At 38.5% G+C, this 27,619-nt stretch overlaps 1 protein-coding gene across 1 annotated transcript in view; it reads left to right on the top strand.

Moving 5' to 3' along the window:
- Positions 1–1,120: 1,120 nt before the first annotated feature.
- Positions 1,121–27,619, top strand: part of cdk6 (cyclin dependent kinase 6) — a 65,521-nt gene continuing 39,022 nt past the window's right edge. Inside the window, exons 1-4 of the mRNA XM_088929022.1 lie at positions 1,121–1,527; positions 2,354–2,699; positions 13,124–13,259; positions 25,123–25,290. Of these exons, the coding sequence (XP_088785148.1) occupies positions 2,476–2,699; positions 13,124–13,259; positions 25,123–25,290 (528 nt within the window). The 5' untranslated portion in view covers positions 1,121–1,527; positions 2,354–2,475. The remainder of the gene's footprint in view (positions 1,528–2,353; positions 2,700–13,123; positions 13,260–25,122; positions 25,291–27,619) is intronic.

Below are 27,619 nucleotides of genomic sequence, written 5' to 3'. Positions count from 1 at the left end.
CATAACATTTTTTTTTCGTTGGTTGTGCCGAAGTTCTTATTTTGCGTGTAACTTATTTTTATATTGGGAGAATTTATGTTCTTAGACCGGATATTTAGACATCGCGTAGTATTCTGGGTACCGATACGCAAATGTGCGACATACCTATTGCATATATTTTTGGTCTTTAATTCTCCAGAAACAGACATTATCCCACGTTAGAACCGGCGTAGCGATTGTAAGTATCCATGTAATGAAGCCAGAAATGTGTGTGCAAAGTGACAATACTGCAAAAGGTTCTTCATCCAGGCTTGAGGGGTTAAAAAACGGAGCGTTGTCTTACATTTGTTAATTGGTATGTATACAACTTTTCCTCTGATCAGGGGGTGCATTTTTATAGTCTGCCAATAAATAACGTTATATAAAGTCCATGTGCTTTGTTATCAGAAACAAAGTAGTAGAAAGTGAAAGGCGCCCTGTTGGCGAGTTGTCTTTTTTTAAAACACTGTTCAGAATTTCTGATCTCACAACTTGTTTTTTTCCCCCGTATTTTTATGGAGCAACATGCTTGCGTCTATATATAGACTGTGTTTAGTCCCATCAAATTACAGGTATCCAGGTAACCGACTAATTTCAGCAGAACATTTGGTTATAGTTTAAAAGAAAGTCGTTTCTGTGTTTAAATGCCAGGTTGCATTACAAGGGCATTGCTATCAACGTTGCTGAAATATTTGCCGCAATTTAAAAAGCTGATCTGAATTAAATATCTCTTGACACTAACCCAGTGTAGTGCATGGGGGGCATTGAACCTGAGATCTGGGATGACAGCGAGCCTGTGTCAGTCTCGTTTCCAATACAGCATTGTGCACAGAGGAGCTTTGAAAAGCTTGGTACATCGGCCAGTGCGTCCAATAAACTTTGTGGCCGCCCAGCTTTTTTTCCCCTGTGGTGATCCCTGCTTTTGACACTGAGACAAAAAGAGAGAGAGAAAGAAAGAACTTAAGAATGCAAAAGAAGCAAGGAGGCATAGAGAAAGCAGAAGGAGGCGGTTTTCCTTTGTAGTCACTGAGGAATGCGGAAATGTTCCTGCTCTATGTCAAACTTCTCTGAAGGGGGTCAAGACACATTCAGCCTGCGTGGGAAAGGGAAAAAGAGCCGGAGCTCACAGACAACATTGCATATTCTGGAATAGGACAAGAAAAGAAAGAAATTTCGCTAGGAAAAAAAAAAGAACTTTGCAGTTTAAAGGGTTCATCCATACACTTTGATCTCAAAAAAGGTTTTGCACTTCCACTGTTTTTCTGTGTGAAAGACGAATACCCCCCCCCCTTTTTTTTTTAGATCTGCCTGAATTGCTGCTGCTGGAGAATGGGGGTCCCAGCGTTCGCTGTTTCTCTACCTGTGTGGCCCTGACTAGGACAGTAAGGGATCTGTGAAGTATTTGCAAACTTCCATTCACAAAGGACGAGCTGGTTCATCGCAGTTTATAAAGGACGTGCAGAACGTTGCGTCCTTGCGGAATTTTCTGTCCTAAATGATATCGATCAGGTAATTTGATGTCATTGGATGACAGCATAAAATGTTTGTGCAAGTAATTGTGTATATATATATATTACATTCATTAAACGCGCACACAAATGTACACGTACCTTGGCTGGTACTTTTGCCTTTAATTTTCCGTTTTGAGAATTGTGGGGTTATTTGATAAACTGTATAAAGATGCTGTAAATATGGAGGTGTGGTTTAATAAACTGCATTTTTAAAGTAGTCGATCATAGCTACGTTTTAAGAATACCACGTCCTGCATTTGTAAAGAATGTAGGAAAAGGTACTTGATTGCATGCGGGCAAATCAGATGATAACTTGTGCTTACTGCTGGCTTTTTAAATTGATCGAACAATACCATGCACACGGAGCCACGTGCTGAACCGAATTATTTTTAAGAAGCTCACATTTTGAAAGCCTGAAGGTGAAAGGGGTGGCTGTAAACCTTCAAATTTGCGCTATTGAAATATTCAGTCTGATTTTTTTCGTCTTTTTTAAATTCAAATTTTAGTTCTCGGGAACAAAATAGAAAAATGTACGAAGCGCACTTCTGGTACCCTTCTCCGTCACTTGCATTGACAGTTTGAAGCTCTATTGTAATACGTGTAGCTGCTGTGCAGAAGCTTTTGAATTGGGGAAGATGTGAGGAAGACTCGAGCTGATATGCAGAACAGCCTAGTGGGAGTGTCAGGTAAATTCAAAGAAGATCTTATTTTAGTAGGGGCTAAAGAAAGCCACATATCCTTTACTCTGCACGTTTTGTGGATGTAACGTTTTTTTATGATCGACTAATGCGGTTTTTTGTGTTTCTTTTGCTTTTCTGAAACAGGCTCCGATGATGCTAGATCTGCTCTTCTGATGATGTCTTCTTCGTAACATTTCAAGGTGCCTGACGGGGTTTGTCAGATTAGTTGGTTGTTGTTTTTTCACAAAGTTGCAGCACGCTGTAAAATGGAGAAAGACAGTCTGACTCAACAGTATGAGCCTGTTGCTGAGATTGGGGAAGGAGCGTACGGAAAGGTGTACAAAGCACGGGATCTGAAGAACGGGGGCCGTTTCGTAGCCCTTAAAAGAGTCAGGGTGCAAACCGAAGAAGAAGGAATGCCACTTTCTACCATCCGCGAGGTGGCGGTCCTGAGACAGCTGGAATCCTTCGAGCATCCTAACGTTGTTAGGTAAGGGGGAGGATATCTGAGTTGGGATATTAGAGGGGGTATCCCACAGCTTCCTGCATCAACTGGATTTATGGGAATAATGATTCTGTATGAAATGTTATTACAGTGCATCTACTCGTTGCATTTCATTTGAAGACTCATTAAATAAGAGTTTAGTGAAAGTTTCATTTAACTTTCCTCTCTAAAGTCCTAGGAAAATGCAGTGATAAACTGAAGGTGTTTATGTTCTTGTGTATGAAAAGAAAATTTATTGGAAATGTACAGTATGTATGAAAGCATAAAACCATTTACCAGATTACTCCAGCTGTTTTTTAAAAGAATTTCTGAAATCTAATTTACATTCCCACAGAAGTTTTATTTTCAAACTGTTTTTAACAGTTGAACAGGTGAATGTTATCATCCTAAAATGTCAGTATGTTTTGAAAACTTTCACCTGTGTAACTTATGTGTTTACACTAAGTGTTTCTGTGGTGTAAGATGCCTGTTGTACATGCAGGACTTTCAGTAAACCTGCTGTCTGCTTAATTTCCCAGACACAGATCAGTCTTAAGCTTTGTCATTTAGATTGCACACAAACACTATTCTTTTCAGATCTAAAATAGTTAATTTTTGCAAACTCATCTGACCTGAAATGAATGCTAAACTTAGAACACAGCTAGTTTTCTGTGTCTGTAATTCTTTTATTTAGTATTGCACCCTTTGGCGATATTAACAGCCTCTTTGACATTGTACCCAAAAATGTCACGTAGGTGTTTTATTTGTTTTCCTTTGCGATGTACACACACATGTGCTGATGTATGTTTGGTACTCCTGTTAGGAGTCCTGTACAAAGATTTATTCCTTACGGCTGAGGTCTGGACTTTGAGGGTGTCATTCAGTATGCTCTGTGTTTGCCCGATTAGTCTCACATTGTTTGAAAGGGTGCTCGAGTTGGTACATTTGTGGAATATGAAATACTGGCCAATCAGCTGCTTTTTAGATGGGCTGGGGTGGCGGACTAATATAGTGCTGTTGTACTGACACCGATCCAGATTTCCATCTTATAATGTGAATTTGACCAAGAAAATTAGCATATATGGCAGCCGAAACCAGCACAGACCTTACTCCAAGTTTGACTCTTGGTACAAGGACCTCTTTCTTCCACCTCTCAGGGGCTCGTCAGTGAAAATACACATGGCGATTGGAACCAAACAGATCAAAATTGCACTTACTAAGTCCAGAGAACCTCTTGCCAGAACCCTGAAGACACTTCCACAATTCCACACATTTTTTTCGACATTTTCTCCTTTTTCTCGCTGCCTCTCCTTCTTTCAGGTCACATCTCTGTATCCTTGTGCCTGTTTTTCTTGAAACTTCATCTCTTCATGACGTGGAAACCTTATCAGCCAGGTGCTTTCCAGTTCAAGTTGTATATGGATGAAATATTACTTTCTTAAAGCTATTAGCAATGAGATTGATTTACAGCGCTCTTTACTTTTGCAAAGGGTTCACTCCTGTGCTGGTTGAACACTCGAGGTGTTTTCGAACCTTCAGGGAATCCAGGATCATGTCAAGAGTTGGCTCTAGTGTTGTCAGGGGACAGCTCTCCCCTTTCTGAAACTGTAATTTTATCTCAAAGTGGATGTCAGTAAATTGTGTCAGCTACACTGGACCTTATTTTGCAATGAAGCCTTCCTTTATATAGATTGCATACCTGCAGGGCAACTACAAAAAGTGTGAGAAGTTCAAGATTGGTTATCAGTGGCATTGAAACAATAATAAACATGGGTGTGAAAATTTTAGACAACTGTTTTGATCAAGTGTCTTAAGAAGCTTCTAAGAAATACCAGATATGCTGGTTGTGGTTATGTAATGATGTTCTTGTGATTTTCAGTTAATTGCATGTGATGCATATTACAACTCACCTTAAATAAAACAATCAATAATTTGCCCATTTGTACAAGTTTACAAGCTTACAGGACTTTGAAATGTGCTAGCTTAATTTCACATTCGCAATAAATTACTACAGGAGCAACTGTTTTTTTTTAATATACTAAAATAGAAAAGAATGTTAAATTCATTAGTTAGTCTTAATTCGTATACGTGTCAATAAAGATATGTTACCTTATCCTAAGAAGTTTATTTTTTAGACTTTTTATGATTCTGTAATTCTCTGTTTTTTGTAATGCTCATGAAAAAAAATGTAGATGCTTTTCAATTTGTATGTTAATTTTGAAAGTTTTCCCGGTGACCCATGTCTCTAGGTCTTTTCTAAGTGCTTCATCCAATTCAGGGTCATGGGGGAGCTGGAGTGTAGCCTGGCAAGCAACAGGCACAAGGCAGGATACACTCTGGATGGGATGCTAGTTCATTGCAGGGCACACAAACTCTCACCAGGGCCAGTTTTCCCACAAGCCAATTAACCTACCAGTCTGTATGCGTTTGGACTGTGGGAGCAAACCACAGCTCAGAAGGCACAACTGTTTTTTATATCAAATGTTTAAGACAGAAAGCAAACATAAAGCAATCATTATAGGGGTTTTACATGCATAATACTGTATGTGCAGTTTAAAAAACAGCAAAACCAATAGTCAATTGAAATAGGAGTTGCATAACCTGACTTTGTGCAGTGTTACAATAATAAGGATATTTAGAATGCTGAAGGACTACCAGCAAAATGTTCTGTTGCAAGAGTAAACCCTGGTTAAAATCCCAAGTATTTTAAAATTAGCAAGATCAATAATTTGCAGAGGAGAAGCATAAAACTTATGTTGCAATAGCTAACGTACAGAAAATGCACAATTTACAGACGTTTTAGATGAAGACAATAGCCTTCTGCCTTATATTCCAGATTGTATTACTGTAAAGATAGAAACAATCAGTACACAGAAAACCTGTATTGTAGAGCATTTATAATGTGTCCTCCAGCACCTGATGAGTTCTTAAGAAGATGTTTCTGTTCATATAGTACAGCCTTTAAATGTGATGTTTAGAAGACATAGAAAATTGGGCATATTTCAACTATTTTATTCTTAGAAAGCATTTGATATAGTACTGTACATCACAAAGGATTTCTTCTTAAATCTGCGTAAATAAAGAACATCAGTACTTGGTGCAAAAAGTTTCAGGAGCCTTTTATAACCTATCAGGTAGTGATCTGCGGAGGAGATGTCATGATTTCTGGAATATGTGAGCAGCTAGAACACATTGAGTTCTAAACCCTTGTTCTGGGGGAAAACAGTAAAATTGTCCAGTGATTTTATAAAGGAAGGGGAATAGGTGGCATTAAATACTTTTAATAGATTGGTAATGTCAACACCTATGGACACATAGAGAAGCAACTAAATAGTCATGTAGAACCATAAGGAAAATAAAAAATATCATAATTTCATCAGGCAGAACACTGTTATAAAAAGGATGCATGGTAAGTGTATGTTTGTGTTGGGGCAAGTCAGTTTATTCCCTGGAAGAAGAGTATTGAATCGTGATAAAAGACTCAAACAGCCAAAATATTAACCACAGTTGGGAGTGGACTGGTGATTAATTTGGTTTAAGTAAACGTGGAAGCAATGAAAGAGATAAATTCCTGCAGTTACTACCACCGGCACACAAGAGAAAGGTTCATTAGTATTGAGTGTTTATTGACTGGTATAGTTCATCAAGATGAGTTGCTGAGCCCAGAATGGAAGGTTTCTTCAAGTGTCAATTAGCTGTTATATTTGAAGCACTTCTACCACAGGAATCAAGTGAAGGCTGCTTTTCTACTGGATTTCTTGTTTACATATCTCTGTAGATTCATTGCTTGCATGTATTAAATCCAGGTCCATTTATGTTTTGAATGATCACATTTACAAACGTTTAAGCCAGTCATGACATTCATTTATTGAAGTCACTTTTACTTTATTCCCTGCTGTGAAACATCAATATACTGTAGGTAGAGACTACATTTTTGTATGTCTTAAGAGGACATCTCAGACTTGAAAATATTAAAATCTATTGAACCCAGTGTCTTTGACAGACATTTTTTTATTCAGCTGTCTGATTTTAATCAGCTGCCTGTGAAACTAATGATTTCCCTGTAAAAAAATCTCCCTTTTCAACTTTCTAATTACAATTACTTTACTTTTTAATTCCAATGATCTCTTTAGATTGACTGAGGACTATTGGACAATATGTGTTGAAGAATAAGATAATAACTTTACCCCTTTAATATTACAGTAATTTAAGTCTCGTTGCAGTTTTATTTCTATTCATATGTTAGCATATGTGAACTAATGTATACAGTGTATGAATGGTGTGAGGGATATTGTAGTTTTACAGTGAATTACAATTTTGGGTCAATTAGTATATAACTTTGAGGCCTAGTTCAAGTAGAAGTGCTGAAGACTATCAAGAATATAGTCTTTGAGTATTAAGTGTGTCAGAATTTTTGTTCTTTAAGAGATTTCAGTTTCCGATTACTTGAAAGTGATTATTTTAAAGCCAAGCTGTGTTATACATGCTTATTTCTTTACCACCTCAAGCCAGGTAAAGATGACTGGCTAACCACTTACTTAGAAGACACAGAGCTGCACAAGGGGCATCTGGCACATGGAACAGGAGAAGATAACAGATCTGGATGATTTGTTCACTGCTGTGGCTAAAACACTAGAAAAATAAGAGGTGGCTATTAGTTTACTGAGGTATTCATTCCTTGTGTGTAATTCCAAAATGTGTATGTAGTCATACATTCTGAGTACTGTCACGTTCTCTATTGTAAGCCAGACACCTAAGGTGGTCATCATGCCATTCACAAAGGAATTAGCTGCTTTTTTGTTTTAGTTCTCCCTAGAGATTGTCTTAAGATCTGTGTATGGACCCCCGAGAAAAATACTTTTTTGTTAGGAATCGTCTTTGTGACATTCTTTTATCTTTTCGCCACAAAGTCTTAAGAATATAACAAAATATAGAAGAGAAAGGAGGCCCACTTGACCCCTTTAGCCTGCTTCGCTGGTAATAGCAAATTGATCTGAGTGTCTCGTCAAGCTGTCATCACTGGCTTTGACAACGTGTCCCTCCACCCTTTGTGTGAAGCAGAGACTCCTGCTCTCTCAGTGCTGATGGCATATTAAAGCAAACTGTCCATGTTTTGCCATCTCTCTAGGATGTTATTTAATTGATTGTTATTTTATTTGCATTATCTGTACAAATGTGGTTCAGACTTTATTGCACTCCACATTCTGTCATTTTCCTTTTTTTATTTCAACTATTATATTTTTTCTTGGGTTTGTGTTTGTGATCATGGAGAATTACTGTATGTCTTTTAATGCTGACATTTAGATTTCTGTTTAGATAAGTATTAATCACCATAGAAATCAGAGGGAGAAATGTGTGCATACATTACCATAAGTACCATTTGTCAAACCAATAAATGTATCAAAAAAAAAGAAATCTTAAGTCTTAAGCTTTCCCTACAGTGGCTTTTTTCATGTCATTTGCATGTTGTGACTGAGGTGTCTGCCATTATACGGTAAGCAGTTATAGTGAGTCCCTTTGTGAGTCAGGAAGTGAAATATAAACCGAAATTGTCTGCCCTATGGCTTTTCAAATTTTGACAAGAAACTCCTAAAAAATTGTACTCATTTCTCTTACCAATACTGCACACACATTACTGAATGACTAATATTTTAATAAAAGTAATAATTTAGATACTAGTGTTGGTTTTGGGGGGATTTCCCTCCAAACGTCAAGAGATGTTGGGAAAGTTGAGCTTTTCTGACTGCATGTGTAATGATAGCTATTTCTGTGAAGTGTCTCTGTACCTTTGTCTTCTCCAGGACACTTTTTGTCATGAGCTGCTCCTTGTAATGCAGTAAAATATGTTTCTTATGGTTGGTATTTGCAGTCTCGTTGGAGAGACTGTTTACCCACAGCTATGGAATAGACAGTTACATATGAAAGAGGATTTGGCTGTTTAATTTCGTTATGAAACCACCTCAGTGGTGGCTACACGCAAAGGGTTTTCCTTCCACTTAGTGGTAGTTGGAGATGGGAACTTTTTGTCTTAAATGAGCCATCGGGGGAAGACACTGAGTCTACTCTTTGACTGCCTGTTATAGACTCTGAAATTCCCTTGAGCTGCCGCAATTTGTCTCGGTATCTGTTTAAAGACACAATGTACATTCATTTCCGATACCGTGCTAGTGTTCCTGTCTTTGTGTTAATATGCCAATGTAAGATTCAAGTAAGATTTAATAAGTACTGAATGGAAAAAGATGTTGAACTGATCCTCCATAACAATGAACGCATCAGCATACTGACAAAACAAGCCTGCCATCAGAAGGCACAGGGTTCATTGGATTTTCCTGTTGTCAGAACAGTCTGACAGTGAAAAGGCACTGAACATTGGCACAGATTTTTCATTTCGGCAACATAAGGGAGTAAAACAGGTACATCCCACCTGTGGCCCATTTAGCTTTCTGTTGTCAATACCTGATGATTGTCAATAAAGCTTGTGAGCCATATGGTTTGTCAGTCACCTGTTTGTTCGTTACACTGGATTTTTTTTCCCACCAAAAGTTCTGAATATTATAACCACGACATTTCAGTTCAGACCCTTAATATCTTATTTGGCTCTGAACACGAGGCATACAGAGACCTGCACTTATCACACTTGCCCTTGTCTGTACACTTCATGCATCTCTCAAAGTATTCTGTTCTGTCACTTTGCGTTGAATGTCCTCCTTTCAGTTAAAACTTTCTTATGATTTTTATTTGTTATACCTGTTCGTAAGAATGTTTTTTCACATTAGAAGAACAAAAATGTTTTTTTAATTCTATTTGTTGAACAGCAGTATTTGTAGTGTTCTAGTATTTGCCGGTAGCTGTATCAGTCGTTAATACAATGTTAGAATATAATCCGTTGTAAGAACATGAATTATTATCACATAATTCACACAAATTCACGTTGAAAGAACCTGACTGTGATATTTGCTTTAGCTGTGATTAGTGTCTTTCAGTCTCATGTCTATATTTTGTTTAATGCTCTTTTCATATTGTGGCAAATCAGAGTTCAAAGGAACATTTTGAGATTTTGAGTGTCATTTCAGGTTCTGTGTTTCAGTTTTATCTTGAAAGTGGAGTTTAAAAGTGTGGCGCAGTTAAGTGGATGAGGGTCTCAGAAATTTGGGCTGGGACCACCATCTGCTTTGATAATAGCGTGGCATCTGTGACCTGCAGATGTGAAAATTCTTTGAATCTAGGCTCTGGGGAGGCTGGCGGTTGGCTTACAGTCTGTGACTGACTTTATCTCACTTGTCTATTCATTTAAATCCATCTGTGCGTCCAGTCCTGAACGAGAGTAGAGCTGTTATTTAGAAAACGTCTTGGCACAAGAGTAACGAGAGGGGCAGGTATTATTGTACCTCAAATGGCCAGTGTGGAGTTGTATCTTGTCTTGCTTTTTGTGGTGCATATAGTCAACCATTATGCACAGAAGATTCAGGCAGCCTTGAACATACATTCTTATCCACTTAATACCACTTCTTATTCAAAATGTATGATATGTTTGCATGACCTGCATGTAATTTCATGTCAGTCCTTCATTCTGATGATTCCAGTCCTTGACTGTAGCAATGACAGAAGTTAGATCCTTACTGTAGGAGATGATCTTAGTCTTCAGAGGAGCCCCGCTTCACCTGATCAGAAACCAGTTTAGATCTCCTTAAACCATCATCTTTGTCTGATAGGAATGTTGCAACTTCAGCTGCCTGGCATTAAACATCATGACATTGAATGTTGCGATCATTATTGCAAATCTTAATGACTGCTTGTAAATGCAGTATGATCCCATTACAAGGCATCCAAGATGCTAGGCCTCTGATAAGCACTGGCAAATTTAAGTGAAATTCCGGCTTGCAAAATTGTAAAACAAATGTCATAAGAAAATTAATGATGATTTACAATGGCTTGAGTAAGTGTGCATCTTCCAACCATCTCCACTTTCTTGCATCTTAAACAGAATTCTAAAACCAGTTTTGCCTTTCACGCTTGATGGGTTTCATGGTTCTTTCACCTTGTGTTGCTCTTCTTACTAGTGGGTATTGGCATTTTTGATACCCATCCCATGCTGTGTAGTATTTGTTGTCACCCTGGGGAGCTCAGAGAAGTTGTAAGACAAAGGTGTTGTGATTTAGACCAGTCACTCTTTTCAAAGGTCGATCAAGGCTACTATCCCTCCTGCATGGCTTTGTGTGCATAATTTTTTATATTTTACACGTCTTGAAACTCTGAAAGATCTAGTGGTGTATATTTGTGTGAGAATTGACTGAGTACTATAGGAATTTTCTATAGTTACAGATGCAAAATATGTATTTTGTATCCTATTTTAAGTACAGACAGGCCTAGGATGTTTCTAATGAAACCCTTATTATTTCCATATGGTGACTGTCTGCGCTGTGATTGTGCTGGTCCAGAATAAGTAAAGGTTTATTCTCCTGTTTTCTCCAAAACACATTGATTTTTCATTTCCTGATTAACAGTGCCCTAACTTCTAGTTTTTTGGTGTTCTCTAGATTTCTTCACTTCTGGCTGAATATCTTAGAATACTCCATTTCAGAGTTAACCCTGTTTATTCTTAATTTGCTTGAACTGTTAAACAGTTGGAGGTTTCCTTCTCAAAGTGTATTGCCAAAGTGTCAGAGCGTTTCAATGTTACATGCATGAACTAGACCTTTTGTTTGCTTTCTATGAATAGGAATCAGCACTGCTGTCAGTGTGAAGTGGTATAAATCTCTGTCTTCACCCCACAGTTTTATGAACAACACTGTGAACAACACCATTGCCTTTTAGATAGTGCCTGCAGTAACAAGTTTCTCTTACTATCCTTTCCAGACAGCCCCAGATCAAATATTGTTTGACCAGAAAGCCTTGTCACAGCTCTTAGAGATGCTGCCTCAGCGCTGTTTATTTCAAGGGTTTTGTGGTAGTTACCAAGGGCTTGTCAAAGGAATGTTTTTTGTGTTCTTTTGTACCCGGCTGAGATTATGTTTGTCACTCAAGTTAGTGATGAAGCCTTTTTTATTAGCTTCTAACCTGATCTTTTTCAAGATTTCATGGATGACAGACCTTAGCTATTTAGCAAAACTGCATTTTCCATTTGCCGAAGAGCCATGCATGTGACACTGTAATGTGAGCCTCCTGTGTCTAAGTACATGTCCCATTGGTTACAAATTTGTCATACAGAGAGTGGACTAGTGCACACGGGTGGTTCCATCTGTGATATAAAGTGGTATTCCGATACCCATTTTAAGACAGCCTATGCAAAGAGCTCTTAATGCTGTAACAAGGGGGTTAACTAGACAATAATTATTTAAAAAATCTCCAATTTGTTTTTAAGTATGATAACATTAAGCTCCACTGTTAGCTCCTAGGTCGGCCCCTTATTATCAATGCTGATCTTTTTCTTCCTTGGCATCCTCACACTTTTAATCTAGAATGGCACTCCTACGCAGGAGCTAACCTGACACCTTCAGCCCTGGAGAGAGGAATTAAATGTCTGTGTATCAGTAAACTGCTGAAACATGGTTGGATAAATCTTTCTCACAACTTCTTTGGGAGTGTGGAGAAGGAATGCTAAATGTTTTTAAAACTTTCCAGAATGACAAAAAAGCATTTAACATCTAGTAAAAAATGGTTTGCTTAACTAGAGTAGAACTTAGTTTTCCATCTTGCATCAAGGGTATGAAGTCCAAAAATGTAACATTCCACTCATACCTTTGTGAGGTGTTGGTAAGATGGAGTGTGGTCAAGTTACCCTGCAGTACACTAAGGCCAAACACCCTATTAGTCCCAAGACAAGGGTTGATGAATTATTTGCACTTAAGTGACAGAATGTCATAGCTTGCCAGACGCTGTAGGAGTTTTTTAAAACTGTACTAAATCTGGTTAAAACATGGGAAAATGAAACAAAAGCCTAAATAAAGAACAGGTAAATGTAGTTAAAAATGGAAAATGAGGTCTTTGTTAAAAGGTTAAATTAATCATTACAATTGAGAAAGTAGTCTGTAACTTGGATGTATTCCTCACTAATACAACCCACAGCTGCCAATGTTTAAGTTTCTTCTCAGAAGTTTAAAAAAAAACAGAATATTAGAAAATTAAGTGGGTTCTCTTGATGAATTACTGGGGTTGCCAGAGAAATCCTTTGTCGTCTGACAGTCTTTAGACCATTTCTTGTGTGGCCTTGCATATGCACATTTAAGTGGATGGGTAGAATAACAACATTTACTGTATGTCTTTTTAGCACAGGATGTCAGAGAGGCTTTCACACTGTTATTCGTAACATAAAACAGCACAGAAACAGAGGCAGAGTTCAGAGCCATTGAATGAAAGTTCATTTTTGACTTTGTCTAGGAAATTGATTGTTCAGTCTCCTGCTGATTTTGTCCACCTTGTTTTCCTTTTAGGTTGTTTGATGTTTGCACAGTGTCCAGAACAGACAGGGAGACCAAACTGACACTGGTCTTTGAGCATGTGGATCAGGATTTAACCACATATTTGGAGAAAGCTCCTCAGCCAGGCGTACCACCTGAAACCATTAAGGTACCTTGGATCACTGCACTTATTTCACTTAATAATAAGTATTTTTCAATACAAAGGTAAGATGTTTTAGTTGGCACCCTTTATATTCTCTCTCACATGTAAGCGTCAAAAACGATATGCCATGTACCCTTAAGTGTATCATCTCAATTGTATTTTTTTCCAATCTTCTGCTGTATAATTTTTACATTATGTGCTTATTTTTAACTCTGTGTTTTCCTCTCGTACTGGGGTGTACAGTACCTCACTGGATTCGAGTGGACAAATCTGAATGTGTCTGAATTCTGCCCCCCTGCAGTGAGGCAAAATCATGGAATCTGACGCAGCTCCACAGAAGTTAGTGTTAGTGTTTCTGTGATCTTGCACGATTCACATTGAGTCTTGTTTTGTTCTTTGCCATGGTCATAGTTGCAGTAAATGTAGATGTCTTTGTGCACAGTGTAAAATCAACCAAATACAGTTTGAGATTTCTTCCATTTTATTATATTTCTAGATATGTTTTGCTTTGTATAGTTGTGGATAAGTCATTCTTATCTTGTGCTATATTCATTCTGAACACAGAACACTATCTTGTTTACCAAGTACAGTCTTTATGAATTATAATATTATTTAGATCATATATTATTAAACAAACTGTTCATGCAAATACATTTTTTTTTGTCCAGGATATTTTCTGATGCTGGTAGTGTAGTTTTACTATTGCATCATGAGCATTTTTTGTGATTATGCCCTTTAATGTTTCACTTCTCTGATTTGTGAACATTTGTGGATTGATACATTATTTTATTCCTGGGGAAGCCTACATGTATTTTTTGTGCTGAAAGCATGTACAAAATCAATGCTATTTTAAGGAAAATATCAATAAGGCAAGACTGGGTCCAGTGACATAATGATATCTCATAAGATATTTAATGAGTGCTTTAAAGCGTTGGGGCTGCACCAGAAAAAACAGCCTTCTATTTCAGGATTTTATAAATGAATCACTACGAAAGGAGTAATCCTGATAGTGAAACTTGTACCTACACAATTTGCTAATAGCATGAATGACAATGATATTGTTAATGCAAACGTTTCTAAATATAAAAAATGAAAGCATGTCTAGATGTAAGTGTTAATCTTTACATGAATCTACTGCAGACATGAAGAAACATTGAATCCAAAAAATGCAGAGTTGAAAATACATATTTTAGTCTTATTTTAAATCCTTGTTAGAATCACCATTTTTGTTCTGTTTTTACCCCACGATGAGATCCCTCATTATCAGGCAGAATGAGGAGAACCTGCCATGCCACACATCCTCCACATTTGTTTCTCTGGAGTTTTGCTGAAGGGCAAGGATTTTCCAGCAACTCTAAACATCTCCTGTCTATCCAGCTACTTACAGTACTATGTCTCACTGCGAAATAGTGTCCCACCTTAGACTGTGTTTGTAAGAGATTGCTGTCATTACTGAGACGTTCTCTGATAGGTTTCAGTTTAGGTTTAAAACTTGAGAGTATAAGAAAGATTACAAATGAGGGGAGTCATGTTCCATCAACCACTTTTGGTTGTAAGTAGTTCTAATTGATTTGAAGATCTTATCCAGCCAGTTTCAGAAAGAATCTGTTAATACCTTTGACATTATGGCTGCACAGTTTGTTCAGGACTCCCACATCCCTTTGTGCCTCCTGTTCTCAGTTTTAAATGGGCTATGCTCTTGTTTCCATATGTATCATCTGGTTCATGTTTCACTGTTGAGTCTGAAGAAGTCCCCTGGTTTTCATTTTGAACTAGCTTTTGAGGATGGTGAATTTTGCTGTTTAAAGCTATTAAAGACTTGGTGAAGGTAAAAGACACAAACTAATGCATGTCATTAAAAAATACAGAAGCCACTGGCTTACACCTGAAAATAGAAATCAGTTACATTACAGTGTAATACTGTATATGATTTTGATGTTCTCCAGATCTCATATGTTGTACTCCTGAGTCATATGTCTGATGACCATTTAGTTACTAGAACAGAGTTCTTACTGTATATCTGAAAAGACGTTGGGGCAATAGTAATTTGTAGCTTAGTTAAACAAAATGTGTTCAGTAGGGTCAATGATTAATTTGTGCGCTCAGCTTACTCCCTCTTCTCCTTGATGTTTATAGCAGTTTGGAAGTTGTTTGTTTTTCTAAGGATTTAAGTCCATCCATTTTCAGACTGCTGTGTTCTGGTGAGGGTCAAAGAGGATTTCACACGAACAGAGATAGGACTGGTGTTGGTAGCTCTAATAAAGATAACATTTTACAGAAAGTCAGTATGTAGGTTATTAGTAATGAATTGTAGCTTTTGGGTGTGGGTCAGTAGGTTTACAGAACAAGGTACTGTGTTTAAGATCACCGCAGCAAACTGTCCATGGCTCATTTAAAGGTTTATTTCCTCATGACTTTATACTTCAAAAAAGCAAAGGGTCATTGCTTAGTTTCTTGTCAAGAAAGGTATGAAAAAATGCAAAAATAATAGAGCTTCCAAATACTCAATGATAGTCAGCTTCAAAAGCAGACTTAAGTAATTTGAAGGAAATCTAATTTAAGACTACTGTAGTTATATGTAGGTGATAGCTAGGATAGCAGCAGAGGTTGACATTACCCAGAGAACTGTTAATGGTAATCCTTAAGCACTCATGTATGTCTATGGTCTTTACAAGACTGGTACCCATCCAGGCCCCTCAGTGCTTAAGATTGGTACCAGTGGAAGACATCAATTCATCAGCTCTTCAGAGAGTAACCAGCCAACTTTATTTTCTCTTGGTAAGAGGTGATGAGTCACAGATTCGCCACTGGGATCATGCGTTGTAAAAACCAGTCCTCAGAGATCTCCTCTGAGACTTTTGTATGAAGGTACTGGGCGGAGGGTCTCTGGTCTCTCTAGTGTTAGTGGATCCAGCTATCACCCAGCGTTCAGCCAAGGGTATTCTTTAGAGTAAGGTAGTTTGAGTAGTTCATATGCAGTAAAATGTTTTTTGCAAAATCTTTTTCTTTTTCGGCTTATAGATGAAACATTGTCAGAGTGCTTCCTGACAGTACAGCAATAACTACAGCGTGTGAAAAGAAAAGAAGTGAAACTGGCAAAAAATAAAAGAAAAGTTCACCAGTCAGGATATAACATCTGTAGAGCCCAGTTTTGGCCCAGTCAAGGTTTGTAGTCATCGGAATTTTCTCGGGGCTCCTGGAGTGGCTCGGGGGAGGGCTGGTTTCCAGCCTGGGTCACTAGCCGACTGTCACTGGCCGACTGTCACTAGCCGACTGTGACTGGCATTCCCCAAGCAGTGGTACCGGGGGTCAGAATACTCAGCCAGGACTCTCTCAGCTCTCAACAACCCCGGTGATCCTGTGGTCCCCCGAGAGTTTGCCGGCACGCTGTGCGGTCGGCGACAGACGTGTCTCTCCTCCAGTCGTTGTGGGGCTGTGGCCCGTGTGACATATCTCAGTCGGGGGGAGGTACCGTAGCTCCTCTTCCTCATTCTCCACTGCGTGCGGTGTACACACGACCCATCTGTTCCAAATCAAAAATAAATGGTATTCCCAAATTTAAAGGTTTTGTAAAACAGCACTCATATTTTCATGTAAATTAGCTGAGGGCTAGAATGTGAGCTTTTGCATTATTCAGCTCTCGTGGGAGAGACCTGCCGTCACCCAGCTGGTTTTGCAATCAATAGTCAAGAGGCTTCAGGGGTTCAGAGGGAATCCTGATAGCTGCCCACATGTCCCATAAAACTGTGATTACAAGGGGATATTGTACTGAAACAGTAAGGCAAACCAGGAGAGTGCTATATAAGTGTAAGGGATTATTACTATGATCAGGTTTACAAGTGATACAAGTCAGAACTGGCTCTGGAGGTCTTATTAGAGGGGATTGTGAAGAACTGTTTCACTCGTGTAAGTTTGAAGGAAGAGTGGGGCAAAACACATTCAAATAAATGGGAAGTATAGTGAAACATGATAAATAATGGGGATTTTGGTTTAAAATCACTTTTTAAGTACATTATTCTGTGAACTTACTGATCCCTCATATTCACACTCCTATTATGATTTTAGATTATTTTCTAACCAGAATGTTATTTTATAGCAAGAGCTTTAGACCATTATGTGTTTTAGGAAATACCTTGTATCTTAGTCAAACAGTATACCTGTATCTGTGAGAAGAGATAAGGCTCTTACAAATAATTAGGTCCTGCGATATTAAGGAAAGAGAAGATATTTGCTTGCTTTTGCACAGATATTTATCTGCTTGGACTTCCATGCATTTTGTAACTGCGTCTTATGGTTTTTCTGAAAGTGAAAACAAGAAATTCTAACAGTTCCTTATTCTTGAGAATAACGTATTTTCCCACGTTTTTGAATTCCAAATGTATCTATCACATTTCCTTCATTATCAGCCCTGAGGGTGTGTATGTATAAAGTATCAACAGAAGAGATGGATTTAATGTTTTTAAAAAAATATTGCATGACATTAAAAGGTGAAACAGTTTTTCTCAGAAGTCAATAACTGATATTAAAGAATGGGAGAGAAATTGAATCATAATTTGGGTGAATTAACAGATTACTGACTTGAAAAAATATTGTTTTTCTCACTTAAATGAATCACAAAATTGTTGCAGTTAAAAGATTTTATCCTAAAATTAAAAAATATAGAAGTAACCACAAACTCTAAAATTCTTTCCTTTAGTATTTTTTGTGATTTTATAGCAACAATTATATTGATTATTGATCTTGGGACACTGATGTATTTCCTTTTGCTCAATAGTAACATAGTAAATTTGGAGTTTGTGGACAGTTCTTAATTTGAATTTAAGGATATTGACAATGTGTACCCACACTTCCAAATCTGAGTACAGATTGTGTGTAAATGGGTTGTGCTATATGTTAGAAATATTTTTCCTTGATCACAGTTATCTGATACAGTGTGTGAGAAGTGAGTGACTAGTGAGGAGCGTAATTCCTCCTATCAGACACTTTCACCATTCCATATAAAGGAAAGATGTGTGAAACTGGTTTAATTCCAGTATAAATAAAGATTCTATGCTTCTCAGAGAGAACAGCCATGTATGTGCAAGGCATACATTTTAATGTGTACAGCATCTGTGATTTGATCATAAATATGTGGGATTTGTGAAATAATTTGTTTTCGCACACCTTTTCTTTATGAGGATTTTCTGTGCAGTGCTGCTTGGAGGTAATTTGTATATACTGTATCTAAAAAAAACAAAGATACAAGTAAATACAGAATCATCATCTTTCATTTTAAATAAGTTGGCTTCTCAGTTCGCTGTGGAGACAGCATCGTCTTAGCATATCTCAGCCTGTCAGACCTCAAGGAGTCTACAGTTATGAATGCCAGGGGAAGAAGGACATTAGTCATCTCACATGGGGGAAAATCTAGAGGACTTTGCCATGTTTCATTACATAGAACTTAATGTGAGGACACACTTCAGAATATACAGGGGGTTGTATAGTATGTCTCCCCACACATACACATACACAAAGGTCCTCATCACTTATGTGGTGAACATAAGGGATGGGGACTTTTATGATATTTTATCTTGGCATCTGTTCAGCGTAGCACCGGTGATAGTGTAGGTGCTGAACATAAGAAGCAGCACAGTAGCATTAACAATCAAACCCATCTTGTCCACTTTTCAAAGTAAGTGATCTTGTAAATGAGAGCCAGCTTAAGATAAGTTGGTTTGAAATGTTGCTTAAAATGATGTGACCTTATAAAATTATTTGTAAGTCAAGATGAAAGTGAATGATGGAGTTAAACAAGATTCTTCTTGTTTTTTGTGCCATATTTGTTTTTTGTGGCAAAGCACCGCAAGATAAATAAATATAATATTCAGGAAACTTCGTAACAACTTCATTTCCACTCCTACGGAAGATGCCACACTGAAAAGCACTCAGACCCACCACATGGTAACTGATGAAAGAGGCCTACAAATGAAATGGGCTGGAAAGACATCAACCAGTTTTTCCTGCTTTGGGAGTGTGACTAGACTGCCCAGCCTGTGCACCACAGAATCCTGTCTCCTGGCCATAATGAGGAAGTTAATGAAGCATAGGGAGAGAATTACACAAACTTTAGCAGGCAGATGTCCTGCATTATGCCTGACTACAATAAACAATATTGCTGCTCCTTGCATATTTCCATAATAAAGGATGCAGTCCACAAGCATGTTTTGACTGCTTTGCAGATTTCTCACTGCTAACTTGAGGCTCTGTTTACACTGGACACTATCTTGGAATTGTAAAGTTTTTTTCTGGTTTAAGTGCCGTGTTTTGTGCATTCTGACACTATTCTAATGGGGAAAGCAGTGTGGAGGAAAGTTAAGACTCCTTACTACAGACTGAGAGGGACAGGGAGTTCTGTCCCATGTGGGATGTGACTCTATTCTTGAATGAGTTAAAATGCCCATCTGGATACACACGTAGTGTCTGAGTTATCACTGTAAATGAGAATTTGCTCTCAATTGACCTATCTGGTTAGGTAAAGGTTCAAAGTTAAAAGCATCATCTGTCAGGATTCAAGATCCCAAGTCAAGTTAATTCTTTATGTGATGTTTAAAACATGCTTTGTTGGTGTCACATGTTCCAGGTGTTGTGGTTCTTCTCTTTCCAGATGGAACCTTGTTCCATGTTATTATCTCTTAAGAACAAGAACTTTAATGTTATAATTATTGATATAAGCACTGTTGAATGTTTGATATAGGGACCTGGATCACATATTGTAAAAGGTAGTACTGTTTACCTTGCTTGTATTATAGGAATCCCATTTGACTGTTTGTTTTTACACATATAACAGCTGATTTTTAGTTACCGTATCAGGTACTCCTGTCTGAAACACACAGAGTGTGAGACTCAAAGGTTTGGATCTTTGTTTTAATGTGCTGGCACTACATATACCGTGGGCCACGTGAAAAAGGGAAAACCAATGCCTTCAGACATCGTTATGAGTGCATTCAAAGCCACAAATTAATCCATAAACCGTTCTGGATTAGGAAACAAATTCAGAGGATGAATACTAGTGTGATATATTGCTTTAGTCTAAATCGAAACTCTATAGAAACACCTGTAGCTCCAATTACAGGCATTAAACTCTCAGCTCTAAGCAATCTGTGGGTCTGTAGTTAACTGACCAATCTTGTGTATTTAGTTTCACTTGGGTTTCAGTTTATCAGCTGCCTTAATGTCAGTTGAAAAGAAGCGTCATCATACAGTATTGTTGTGTTTAGACAGAGTTTTGGAAAACCAACTGAATTTGAATCAGAGGCAGGCAAGGGGATGCTGAAAATGGCCATAATGAACTAAGCCACAAAGGAAAATGGGTTGAAATCTATTGTGGAGTCATGTTTGAGAAGGGTGGCTACCAAAAATAACCGCCTCTGGTCTGCCAAATTATGGGTGGACAGGCATTAAAATGGGCCTTGTTTTGTAACCTGCTATCTCTCCCAGCACATGGGGAGTCTTTCTTCACCAATTTCCTAAGACCGTCTTTCTTTGCATTGTAAAGCTGTCCCTAGTCAGATCAGCGCCGTTCGCGAATGTTTTCTGGATGAGTGTGCACGGTATTGTTTCAGCTTTTTTAATCACTGACCAGCTGGCTCGTTAGTGAATGGAGCTGTGGGCCCCCGGCCATGTTTGATGTGAGGTCCTGGCAGGGCGCAGGGGTGGACTGCCTGCAGCCGGTGTCAGAGCAATTGAAGTGGCAACTGCAGAGTCCTGCCCTCCCCCCCCCCCCCCCAGCCGCGTACCCTCCACCACCATTAACATTAATTTCTCCTTGTCATATGTCGTTATGCACGTTATACCAGAGGAAATGACCGTTGGGTCCTTTTTTTTTTCAAAAAAAAAAAAGACGATTGCTTGTGGCACTCGGACCCCCCTCCAGACGCCATCCCTGGGGTTGAACAAGTGGATACAATTAGCTGCAATCCGCAGACAGCTGCAGGAAAGTAGAGGCCCACTACCGGGGCTCACAGCAACATGTCTTTCCTGCTAGCAACAGCGTCAGCTATCAACATCTGCCATGCTCGGGCTTTAAAGGGGCACTATCTTATTTCATGAGCCGTTGTCCTGTTCGTTACCGGGTTTATTTTCTTGGAATTCTGAGGAGCGATGAAAGAGCTCTGTCTGTGATAACAGTTGCCGGGGGGGGGGGGGGGGTGTAATTTTTTGTTATCCAAACACCCAGGTACTGAACATGTGCTAGGTGGCTCAATTCTTATCGCTGTTGACCTAGTTCATAAGTCGAACTCAATTTTCGGAGAAAAAGAATTGGCCAGTGTATTTATATATGTAGTTCCAGTATGACAAATTACTGTATGTCGACGGGTAACAAATCCCATGGCTGAGAGAGTTCAATCCAAAGGACACTTCTCACCAGCTCTCCATCTTATGAAGACAGCCCTAGCAGTTGTGCCAGAACTTCTGTATTTGTCTTGTATTTCATTTCTTTGCATCCTTTTAAGTTCACCTTAATTTAGTCTTCTCTGAATAGTTCAGTGTAGTGAAACTTTCTGTTTGTTTAAGCAGTTGACTGGACAGCTCTGTAGTGTTGCTGTTTCTTCGCAGTTTTGCATGGAAAAGGGTTTTAAATGCCTAACTTAATGGAAGGATCATATTTCAACCATTGCAGTGTTCACTAATCTATTAAAACGTTTAGGTCATTCTGAACTGAACAGCTGGAGCATTTTAGTATACCTCTGCAATTTTATTTTACCTAAAAATAACTGCATACATTAATATGGACCATTCAATGACCCAAAGACATGAGTTATTTGTAACTAGGTAACTAGGCACAGGTGTTCTATAATACTTGAAAATGTGTTTGTGTCCAATTTAAAAAGAAGAAATATTGGGACATTCATTCCACACAGCTCACAATGCAATACATATGTGTAAACCTGTTCCTTATTCAAGCCTTCTTTTAACAGGAGCACCAATTACCAAAATATAACAAATGAAGTTCCCTCTGAAATATTCAAGAAGCTGTCCTGCTTTAACAACCTTATAACAACCTTATACACCTGCTTGTCTGTATACATCCAGTTCTGCAGTCTTGCCTGGACTGTTTTCCAGGATGTGCTCTCCTACCCTTGCTGTCTTGAATTTGTCTTCTTCCTGAAGGATTCTCTCTGTCTCCAACTGTTGCAGTCCTCTCAGGCGGACTCCCTATTCCTTGGCCGTGACCTTCCTCCATGCCTGTAACAGCAAACAATAATCTTTCTCTGTTTTCAATCATGATCTTGATCTTGACCCCTCACCCCACTGCTGAGGCCTCTGGGAGCTGTAGTTCTTTAATTGTACAGAACAATTCAGCACAAATCCAAACCTTCAGGTGCACAGAACTTCGTTGTGATTCGTGGACTTGTGTTGTATCAGTTTCGATGGACTTTTTCCAAAATGTATTTGAAGAAAGTCACTCAGGTTTCTTATTCTTTATTTCTAAATCAGAACATACACACTAGATACATTTCTATAGAAAGACCTGTATCATTTTCGGGGAAATTAACAGCTTGCATTAATTAGTGCCTATTAGTGCTGGTTGCCACAGAGGTGACAAACCAATTACATTTTCAATTGCTGTTGAAAAAAACAGGTTGGATTTCTCAGCAGTTAAAATTTAAATGCAAACTATAAGTTGAGTGGAACAGTGTTGTGGTCAATATCATATCCCAGATCTAATCTGAGCATATTTGCTTGCATACTTGTGCACAGTGAAAGAATATCAGATTTGTACTTTCCAAGATACAAGATACATTTTGTACACCCAAGATATACCCGTATGGTGTCATATCATTCAAATGTTGATGTCAGTAATAAAATTGGTCAAGTAGGTAGTTTTCATTTTCTTTGTATTTCCATCACATACTTATTTTAGGCATTTTTTCTGCGAATACTTAAGCATATTTGTTTAGAGGTTACACACCAGTACACACCAAAATGCTATGCTTTGACATTCTAAGAACAAGACTCTATTCGATTATTCCTGAAAGGACTTAGCATCCTTACAGCCAAAATATGTTTAACTGGTGTCCTTTAAAGATTTAAGAAATACTCTACAAGAGACTCTCAATTTAACAGACTAATCAAGGTGTCCGTTGTCAAATCCCTGTTAAATCACAAAATATATTTTTTCAGCCAAATACACACTATTATATGAGACAGTTGATATAGTATTGATATATTTTATACGCATATTATTGCTGGCAGGGTGGCACAGTGGGGCTCTGGGTTCAATTCAGGACCTGGGATACTATCTGCATGGGGTTGTATGGGCTCCGGGTGAACTTGGTGGGTTGCACAGCCACAGTCCAAGGTTAATTGGCATCTGGGAAATGTAGCCCTGGTGTGACTGTGTCTGCCCTGCGATAGATTGGCCTCCAGTCCTGTATCCTCTCTTGCTCCCACAGCTTGCCAGGACAGGCTGTGGCTACCCTGAGACCCTGAATTGGATACAGCAGTTAGAAAATGGGTAGATAGATACATATACTGTATATGCTTTGACTTATTTTTTTTTCATAAGCAACTTGCCTGCCCCTGTAGGACACCACTGATATTCCTGCAGTTTAAATCTATGTAGTATATAATTTTACCTTATTTGATTATTTGCGCATATTGTGGAGATTGGTGTATGTATATTGTTAGGATTTTAGTGATTTTTAAAAAACATTTGTTTCTTCAAAAAACGTTTGATCAGTCGTGCTTCCCTTTTTTCACCACATAGATTGTATATACAAGTAGGTGCTGTAAAATGTGTTATTTAAAATGTAAAATGCACATTCTCTGACTAATGCTGAATAATTACTGTTATGTCTTTCCTTATAGAACTGGTACAGGTTTGTACAAGCTTGGTACCTGTGTTTGTCAACCATTGCTGAACAGGATTAGCAGGTTTCTATAACTACATTGTGCACAATAAAACTGTTTAGGGGTGCAAGTAGCATGTTTTTGCTTTACTAATCTGACCCCATTTTTGACCCGGTTCTTTCCATGAGCTGTATGTATGGGGCAAAGGCAAAGTCCACCATAGAGTAGTACAGTGTCATTGGAACAGAGCTCAGAGATGTTTGACTTCTTTCATTCAAAAAAGTGTTCACCTTGAGCATACGAGTTTTGGTTAAAAATATTATTTAAAAAAATATTTTTATACATTATTTGGAATGTAACATGTTGACATTGGAAAGGGGTGATTACATCTGCTAGATGCTGTCGTCCCAATCTCATCATAAATCAAATTCTGTGACTACAAAATGGACTTTTGCATAACATCAGATTCTTCTGTGTTTGCCATATTCACCAGCTAGTTTCCATCGTACAGACTGTTGTGTAAAGTTTTGTGAGAATCGTATAATCAGATGTTTTCCTGTGCAGATTTGAAAGATAGTGTAAATATTTAAATGTCTTCTAAAAACAGCCAAGTAAGGAGTGCACCAATTCAAAATTGATATTTACCAAATTTTTGTCTGAAGTGAATTTTGATAAAGCTATGATCACCTTGATTGTAAGTGTGAATATTTGAAGAAGTGGAAAAATAGATTCAGTCTCATGTGAGCTGAATGACTTATGAGTTTGCTTTGGAAAACAGTATATTCTTTGCCTACCTATCTATAAAAGCGGCTTACTTTGTAAAATTGAATTTGCCTGCGACTTTAATTTGATTTCTGAGGTTGTGTTTTTCATCCTAGGTGTAGGAGGGCCTTTTTGTAGACTTTTTATATGGCAGTGTTCACAAAAATAGTGATGCTTTAATACATCTTCCCAGCTCATCCAGGGATGCCGAAACAGATCGTGTTTGACCGGATTTTCTCTCCCTCTCTCCTGCCCTCCTCCACTGCCCTTCCAGGACATGATGTTCCAGCTTCTACAGGGACTGGACTTCCTTCACTCACACCGCGTGGTGCACAGGGACCTCAAACCTCAGAACATCCTCGTCACCAGCAGCGGACAGATCAAGCTGGCTGATTTTGGCCTTGCAAGAATATACAGCTTTCAGATGGCACTAACCTCTGTGGTAAGTACGCAGGCTCTACAGTGCCACACGCTCCCTGCATGCCTGTTTCGATGGAAGGAGGGTCTCGTATGCCTGGAACGATCTCTTTGACACAACCTCCGTCCACAGATCACCGTAACGGGGAACTCTCTGGTCACTAAGTCGGCATTGGTAAATGAGGGTAAATGATCTCAGCAAAAGTACACCTCCAACAGTTCGAGGGTCCGCGGCTCGTTGTCTTTATCTCACTAAGCCTCTTCTCCCATTCTGCAGTAACAGTCCAGAAAATTACAGGTGACAAAATTAAGACTTCATTTTGGTGTTGAATATCTGAAAAGTGTCTTTCGTGGTTTGTTTGAAAGGCTGTGGGGGGGCTATTAGCTTCTGTATGAGTGTGCTGAACTCACCAAGATGCTGGAGGCTGAGAGAGTGACTGTTAAACATTTTAGTTTTGGGGAATTTGTGGACTTTGTTGTGAAGCATCTATTTTCTTGGTATAACAGCATGTCGCTTTCGAATATGAAAGAATCCCTTTTAAGCCTTTAAAATGCTATTGCTCCCACATTTTCTCAAAACAAAGGAGCCGTTCATCTGGGACAAAAGGCTTGCTAGTGAGCCTTCCTCTGAAAACCTGATCTCTTTTTCTCTCTCTCCCTCTCTCTCTCTCTCGCTTGCTTGGATCGGGCAGACCTGGAATATCAAAGTGAAGGCTCCTGGGCGGAAAATGGTTTGTGAGAGCAATGAATGGCCATGTATTCCCACTGGTGGGTTGATGAGTGCAGCAGGTTGCTGCTGTGAAAAGGGCCTGAGGTCTCTTGGGATGAGCTTGAAAGCTCACAATCAGATGCAGCCAGAGATGCCCTGTAAATAATGCGTTTTGTAAAGTGAGAACGATGGCTGCAGCTGTGAGCCTGACAAGCCAGAGAGTAGCCGTGGCTGAGATGAAGCAATAAAACAGGTCCTGAGACACAGCCTTTTGAGATGGAAGGTGATGCAGCTTTTCGGTTTCCTTTTGAAGTCAGATTTTCTTGCAGATGACTCTGATATCTGCAGATATGTTGGAAGCTGAATAGGTTTTACGTTTCTCCAGGTCTGTTTCCTTAGGCGTGCTTTGAGGACCGCTGTGTTTCTTCAGATGTATTGTAGCATTAGCTAAATGTGGCTAGAACTTTGGAGAGCTCACAGAAAGACTTTTTTTTTCTTGTATCCGTAGCTGTTTTATTTTTCAGGTGAATGTGGGTTTTTTTTTCAGAAGAAGTGCATGCCATTTGAAACTGTAGACCTGACTTTTAACAAATCACTTGCTTCATTGCAGACAATTGATTCAAAGTGTTTAGCTTTCTCATTGTCCAAAAAAGGAGATCGGAGCATTAATTATATCATTACTAATCTGAGAGAGCAATTAATAATTATACATCTTAATTATATATCTTTTGTTTATTATTTTAACATTCACAATTAAGAGTTTTTTACCCACTTTTTTGTTGCATTGCATTTTCAAGTGCATATTCTCTTCCGAATCTACAGTTTCTGTCTTCCAGGTGTAGGTTGTTAAGGTGCCAGGCGTAGACAAATGTGTTATGTTTTTTCTTCATGTTTTAGAAAAAAAAGTGACAAAAGCTGTTTAAACTCCATAGCGTTACGTGGCATGCAAACAATACCTTATACAGGAATTGGCTCCAGTTAGTTATTCTGAGTAATTTCTCAATAGCTGCGGAATCTGTAGAATTTTGCTGTCTGGTTCAGCTCAATCAGGTTTAAAATTGCCAAAGAAATCACTGTAATCATCAAAGCCTTTGCTATTTTTGATTCTATTTAGTCCTGCCAGTTTATGCATAGATTTTTTTCTTTAACTTTTGTTAAGCAGGTCGTCTATATCTTGAAGCGGTTGTCAGCTACAGGTGACTAACCTAATTGCTGCCTGAGCAGATGCCTCCAGTTCACAAGACTGATGCCTCCAGTTCACAAGACTGGTGCTTCCAGTTCAGAAGACAAGGTCTTCTTCTTCAGGGAATCCCCTGAACAAATTATTTTAAGTAAAGACTAAAATCAAGAAGTGGTTTTTTTTGCTGTGAGATGCTAAGCAGCTCATATCCAGGTTCATTCAGATCTCCTTATTAAATCTTATTACAGTGAAAGCATAATACATAAAAGGTAGAGCAACATTCATGAATTAATAGCAGTCATAAAATAGCCGTTTTAATTAGCTGACTATTTCTTATAACTGAATTACTGTCTAGGAGGAATGTAATGAGTAAAACAACAGGGGTTTCTGGTTTTCCTCCTTTTCTGTTTTAGCAGGGCATTCATTTCTCTAGTAGCATATCTTTCAGTGATTCATTTATACCCT

Source organism: Atractosteus spatula, chromosome 12 (genome assembly GCF_055471065.1).
Source record: "Atractosteus spatula isolate fAtrSpa1 chromosome 12, fAtrSpa1.hap1, whole genome shotgun sequence".
NCBI classification, from domain to species: Eukaryota; Metazoa; Chordata; class Actinopteri; order Semionotiformes; family Lepisosteidae; genus Atractosteus; species Atractosteus spatula.
The sequence above is the reverse complement of the archived record's forward strand: the minus strand, read 5'-3'. Positions and strand labels throughout refer to the sequence as shown.